The 6671-nt window shown below is 42.3% G+C and overlaps 1 protein-coding gene across 1 annotated transcript in view; it reads left to right on the top strand.

Annotated features, from left to right (window-relative positions):
- Positions 1-5912, top strand: part of LOC116397043 (Na(+)/H(+) exchange regulatory cofactor NHE-RF2) — a 30064-nt gene extending 24152 nt beyond the window's left edge. Inside the window, exons 4-6 of the mRNA XM_031872164.1 lie at positions 1513-1666; positions 2367-2485; positions 2601-5912. Coding sequence (XP_031728024.1) covers positions 1513-1666; positions 2367-2485; positions 2601-2765 — 438 coding nt within the window. The 3' untranslated portion in view covers positions 2766-5912. The remainder of the gene's footprint in view (positions 1-1512; positions 1667-2366; positions 2486-2600) is intronic.
- The last annotated feature ends 759 nt before the right edge of the window (positions 5913-6671 follow it).

The raw sequence follows: 6671 nt of genomic DNA, 5'->3' as shown, positions 1-6671 counted from the left end.
CTCTCTCTCTCTCTCTCTCTCTCTCTCTCTCTCTCTCTCTCTCTCTCTCCTTTCCCATAAAGTCTCTCATCGCACCTAATTTTGCCTACAGACCTATTTCCCACCATTTTCCTCACCCACAAATGAGAGCAAAAAGTTTAGGAGTTTCTTTTTCTCTCTTCTTCACTACGTCCCATCTTGTCACAAGCATTGAATTTTAAACAAATTCCCCCTCAGGACTCGGACACCTGAAACCCGCACTATAGCCAGGAGCCCAGGAGAGCCATCAATAATTGATTGTGTATCAACACTAACTTGGCGTGATGCGAAGCTGCCTGCCTCAGAAAGGCCAAGGTCTAGACAAAGCAGGTCTCCAAATGCACGCAGCATCTTGATAAGAGCAAGCAATAGCAGGCTGTTGTGTTTTTCTAGGGCAATATTGTCACATAGATGGTCAGTCACATGCACACAGAGTCATTATGTCCCTCTGTTAGACTGTCTCTGGCCCTAATATTGCCTGATAGGTGAAATCCCTTTCACAAGGGCTCCACTTAGTGGACAAATGAGGTAACACAGTGTTTGTTGACAATGTCAACAATGAAGAAAAAGAGTGATGGGAAGGTTTATTCATATGCTATATTCAAAATAAAGCTGAATGTAACTTAACCAACCCACTGACCTGGAGAGTTTTGTGTTGGAAAAATCTGATTTGGTTGTAAATGTCTCTTAAGCAGAAATCACAATTAACTGGGAACCTTACGGTTCTGGTCGGCCATGCCAGCATGTTTTGGTCTTGTACATTTACTGAGCATGTTTGAGACAAAGCAGGACAATAAATTAAGAAAAGTAAAAGTGAAGTGAACGATGTCATATGGTTGAATTAAACTCAAAAGTTGAGTCAAAATCCACTGCTTTGGTCTGCTTTGGTCATCCAAAGCAGTGGATGACCGCCCCCCCTTTGAAGGAAACGTGTGTAAAAAAACAAAAAAAAAACAATGCAAAGGCAGACAGCAAACTGTATTCAAGAGCATTTTAAAGCTTCAGTCACAAACAGAGCCACATGCATTTAAGTCACATAAAAGGTAAATGGCATATATTCAAATATCCAGATGTCATGGGCGTTCAGTCGACTTTGCCCCGGTTAAAAAAGAAAAATGAATGCCGGAAGTAACACTATCATTTTCATCATAAGCAATTTTTCCTCTCAGTGTACGCACATAACATTCACCCTTCATTTGCAGCAAAAGTGCCCTTTTGGATGCCCCTATGCGGTAGATAAAACGTGGTAAAGTGCACTCTAGGGTGCGTCTCTAGTGGAGAAGGCGAGATGCAGTGCCATATAGACTTCCCTAAATACTTCTGCACGCTGGTGCTGTTTTTTTTCACCCTTGCCCCTCAGACAGCCTTAGTCTGCCACTGGTGTAGTGTGCTGATGGAGAACCAAGGGCTATAACAACCAACCTACGAAACCATTTAAAAATATCCTTCCTTCCTACAAAAACAACCCTTTATATTTGTCTCTGTGTTCTCCAGGTAAATGGTGTGAACATCGAGGGTATGCGGCATGCAGAGGTGGTGGCCTTCATAAAGAAAGGGGGAGATGAGACCTGGCTGTTGGTGGTGGACTCAGAAACCGACGAACACTTCAAGAGGAGAGGGATTGTCCCCGCGGTCAGCCATCTCAGAGGTAGGACTGCATTAACAAAACGCTGTGTGGTACATATAAACTTTTAGGAGGCAACTAGGCAATTAGAAAGTCAAAGCGGGTATTTTACTGCAAATAATGAGGTTGTCAAGAAATCTGTGTAACATTTTATTTTAGAGTTTCATCATTTTTTAAAGAAAATTTCCTGGAAAATGGCTACATCAAAACCCATCATACATTTTTCTTTTGAAACGTTCTGTGCAGCCGTGTTTTAAATGCTTTGACTTATTTGATAGAGTGATTCAATAGTTTGAAATGAATTGGGTCCATAACAACTCCATGTCTGGAAGAAATATCATGGAAGAGTTTCTGTGCCTGGAATTAATAAAGGTGGTTGTTGTTGTTGTTGTTGTAACAGGATGTGAGATACTCGTCTGGATAGACGTTAAACAATTTAGTGGAAGTAAGCTAATTCAACACTGTCTTGATTTTCCCCATAATAAGAATCTAATTACATAGTCCTTCCTGGTTAACTTGGACATTCTTAGGAATCTATGAAATGAAGCATGAGTTGTTGACTCATGCAACACTCTCAGACCTTAAAATACATGACAACAGACCTTTGAGACTTACGTCTGTTGACCGAGATCCCGTCCCTTTGAATATGAATTATGTATAAAGATTATAAAGTATACACTAGTGAAAAACAACAATATCTTGGCTTGTTTGTTTGTTTTCACAGACTATGATGGTCCGTCCATATCCAACGGCTCCCCTAACCCTCAGATCAACGGCAGCTCCACCACGCAGTCCTTCAGGTCCACTCACTCCGACCTCAGCAGCCAGGGCAACAGCACGCAGGTGGGTGTGAGCATTCATGTGTGGTGCTGTATTTGGTCTTTGGTGTCTCACATGAAAGACAGTACCCTCAACGCTTCTGTCTGTCTCTCCGTCTCCAATATTATCTCCCGTCTAGCTGGCGGATGATGATGGCGGCCTGCTGATGGACCCGTTCGCTGAGATGGGCCTGAGTTTGAGCGCTACGGCAGCGGAAGAAAAGTTAAAGGTCCATTCCAAAGAAAAGAAGAAAGCGCCGCAGATGGACTGGATGAAGAAATATGAGCTGTTCAGCAACTTCTGAGACTTCCCGTTCCCAAGGACACTACAAACACCAGAGATCACTAGAGAGCTCTCTGCAGGCCTCTGCGAGGATGAGGAAGAACCAATACCCCCCATACAACAGAAGCTATTTTGTTCCTGGAATTAAATGTGACAAAAGGAATAAGTTGTACTATGGATTTAACATTTGACAGCTTCTTTTCCCTTTTCAAAGTACAACATGAAGAAAGTGCTTTCTGACTGCAAAAACTGTGAATAATTTGCTGAAATCACACTGTTCAGAAGAAAGAGCATCTTTAATAGCATCATGTACTTGTGTCGGATCGGAGCCTTACAAATTTACCTAAATCCTTTTTTCCTCTACTTTAACCCTCTTATTCTCCCTACTTAAGAGACTTGTTTAAAACAAATGAGGGAGACAGTTATTTTTATATTTTAAAAGTATAAACAACTATAAAAAAAAAAAAAACAGTATCCCATCATCATGGACTGCATTGTAAGAGTTTTACGGACACTGTGACAATAATGATTGTGGACATTGTGGGAGTTTTGACCCATCAGTGAGAGGAATCCCAAAGTTGGCAGAAGATCACTGTGAAAGAGTTGAGACCCTCCACCTCCAGCCCACGCAGATGTTGGATAATAATCACCCACGAAGAAAAGGATGGCTGTGTGCACTGGTTGTGTTCTGATGTCTCCTACATGTGTTTGTATTTCTACATAGAGTTCATTAACTGATCATCAGATCAGCCCTGCTTTATTCAAAGAATAATTCATGTTGCTTGTTATTTAGCACTCCGTCTTAGTAATGTATCACCACTAACCTCTTTTCTGAAAGTGCTCCAGTGTACATGTGCATAAGGGATGCACCACTAACAATACATGTATTGATAAAGTGAACAATGGAAACTGGAACGTAGAAGAAAGGAACGTTTTCTCAGGACGCGATGAAAGAATTTATCGTTGGAGGAGGCTTGATGTGAACAGCAGAGGGCAAACTTGCACCACAAATAGAGGATCCGTTTGACACTTAAACTAAACAGAGTGGAAGTTTATCCTGGCTGTTTTTTCGGGTTGTGTCTGACAACTTCTTAGTTAGGAGCAGTAACCAAGAAACAGTCCGCCACAAAATTGCAAAGTAAAAAAAACTTTTTGTACGGATTAATCAAACGAGATACAGCATGTTAGTTAGTGAGCTTTAGAGGTGCCAGGCTAGTTTCCCCTTGTGTCTAGTCTTTATGCTAAGCTAAGCTAACCAGCTGCTACTTATTTACCTTACATTAACTGGCTACTTGCAGTAGCTTCATACGTACCACACAGTCAATCTTCTCATCTAACTTACCAACAAAATAAGAGTATTTCCCAAAAATGTCGTACCATTCCTTCAACTGAATACGGGCCAGGAAAGAAAGCAGCAAGCAGTATGTTGGAGTGAAAAGATGTGATCAACATGAGTGAGAGCAGGTTGTTGGGCGGAGGGAGTGTAGGAGAGGCTACACAGTGAGGTCAGAGATGCTCTGGAGGATCTACTGAAAGACTGTGGGAGCCAGGGAGCTTACTGAGGATTACTACACACACAGGGACAGCTGTCGTACACATATTTGGAGCACAATGTGTGTGTGTGTGTGTGTGTGAAGAAGGTATAAATGCCGTAATCCAGTGTTGATAGAATACATTACAACAAGAGGGCCTGCAAGTTGGAGAGTCATACATGTGGACGTCTTGTCTTTGTTTTGTGCCCAGCCGGTGTCTTGATTCATCTCTGTACATCACTCTGTTTGTTCTGACAGTCACAACAAAAAATACTCTGTTACCATGGCTGATGTATATACAGTTTAAGTATACAGTATATATGGCAGATTGCATTTTTTCAATAAAGTGTGACAATGGCCTTTTTGTATAGCCCAAGCTCGTACTTTGTTTTGAACCTCTTTGTGCGTCTGTAACTATCTCATCCGCTCACATTCCTCAGTTTTATTGGCCTCTTTTATTGGTTGGGCTACTACAATATCTCCCATTTGCTCCCGTTTCCTCTCTTTCTCTCCCTCTCAACCATCGCTCCCTCCGTCTCTCTTGCTGAGGATTATGCCAGCGTACAATTTCAGTTTCAGCCTGTTCTCAGACAATTCACCACCAGCCAGCTGCTGAGAGCTTTCAGGCCACACAAAAGTTAAACGGAAGTCAAGTGTATTGAACGTGTATTGAACGTGTGTGTGTGCGTGTGTGTGTGTGTGTCTGTATTGTCTTCTTTATCCGGTCTGTGTGTATTTAGTCTTAGAAAGAAATTGGTGGAAGACAAATACTCTATTAAAAGTAAAAGTCCTTCATTTAAAATGCAAAACAGTTTGAACATTTTGTCAGCAACATGTACTTAAAATTGGGCAAAATATGTGAATGTGATGGAGCTAGTTCTACTGTATGTCAAGTAAAAGTGTGAGTGTAAAAATGTCCACTTTTGGGTCAGTTAACTTGTACAAAGAAACAATACTACATTTCATGATGTTGATCAAAATCAGCAAAGTGATCCCTGATGTTAAAATCAAAATCCATTTATACAGACGACAGCCTAGTAAATACAACTGATTATGAATACAATAAATAAAGTCTATGGATAAGCGCAACAGGTGCTACGATAATTATTAGAGTACATCAATCAAATAGCCTGCCACTTCTTATAAATACGATAAAATGTGGAACATGCAAACCAAAAAACACTCCTCACACAATGATCTGAAAGATCCACATTCCCACAGAAAACAAATAAAGATTTATCTGGATTTGCCTCTTTCATTGCCATCTATAGTGTGTATATGTGTGTGTATTTAGTGTGAATGAGAAATTGAGGACAAGACTGAGTGAGAATGCATAATGTCAACTGACATGACCCAACAATGGGCCAGCACAATATGTCAGTAAGGAAGAAACATATGTTCTGTCCACTAGCTGGCGCACCTCCAGCATTTAATATAAGGAAGTCAAACACTGGTAGCGTGAGGCCGTGGGTACGTCCAGTGCCATACCTGATCTTTGTTGAAATGCAACGCCACACGTGGGCACATTATCAAGCTCCCTGGAGGTTATGGCAAGGCCAAGTAGTGATGCTAGCACATGAAAGGACAGGCCCAGTTCAAAGCCGTCTGCAATTTCAGAGCAGTAAAAGCAGGAGAACAGAAGCAGAGAATAGAGCCACAGGTGGCCACTTTCTGTTTAGCCTGTCTCAGCAAATACAAGCCTTTCTACTTACTATTGATGATAGATGATTGTTTGTCTCGCACCGTTAGGCTTCTGTCCTCCTGCAGGCTCCTGGGCTTTAATCTTTCTGTATAAACAATGTTTTCACCAGGTTTCACCTTTACTTTATTTTTTATTTTATTTCTGTTTTCATCCCACCTCCTCACCACCACCATCCCACCCACGTCAGAGTGCCACCCATGTAACAGTGCCAGGGCTGCCTGGGTTGCAGCGGTGGCCGCAAGGAGAGAGAAACTAGAGGCTGACAGGGAGGGGGAGACAGAGAGAGATGGGAGAGGAAGGGGAGGAGGAGGGGGGGGGGCTCCCCATGGCAACGGTGTGTTTTTGTTAGCGCTCGTGAGTCAGACAAGCAGTGAGTCACAGTCAGGAGGAAACACACACACACACACAGTCACATTCATACTCACACTCCCTCACTCGAGGAGAAGCCAAATAAGGACAGCTACACCAACATGCACAGAGAGGGAGAGGGCAGAAAAAAAGAACAGAGAGGGGAACGAGTTTGATGATCACCACAAAAATAATCAAGAAACTAAGGGAAAAGTAAGACAGGAAGACGGGTAAGACAGATGACAGGGGCAAAGACAGAGCTGGGATGGGAGCGTGCATGTGCCAAAATGGAGGGAAGCTGACGCACCAGAGGGCACAGAGTGCAGGCACATTCCCTCTCCCAAGA

This window comes from Anarrhichthys ocellatus, unplaced genomic scaffold (genome assembly GCF_004355925.1).
Source record: "Anarrhichthys ocellatus isolate YVR2014 unplaced genomic scaffold, GSC_Weel_1.0 scaffold62, whole genome shotgun sequence".
Classification (NCBI taxonomy): Eukaryota; Metazoa; Chordata; class Actinopteri; order Perciformes; family Anarhichadidae; genus Anarrhichthys; species Anarrhichthys ocellatus.
Note: the sequence above shows the minus strand (reverse complement) of the source record. Positions and strands in the feature narration are given on the sequence as shown.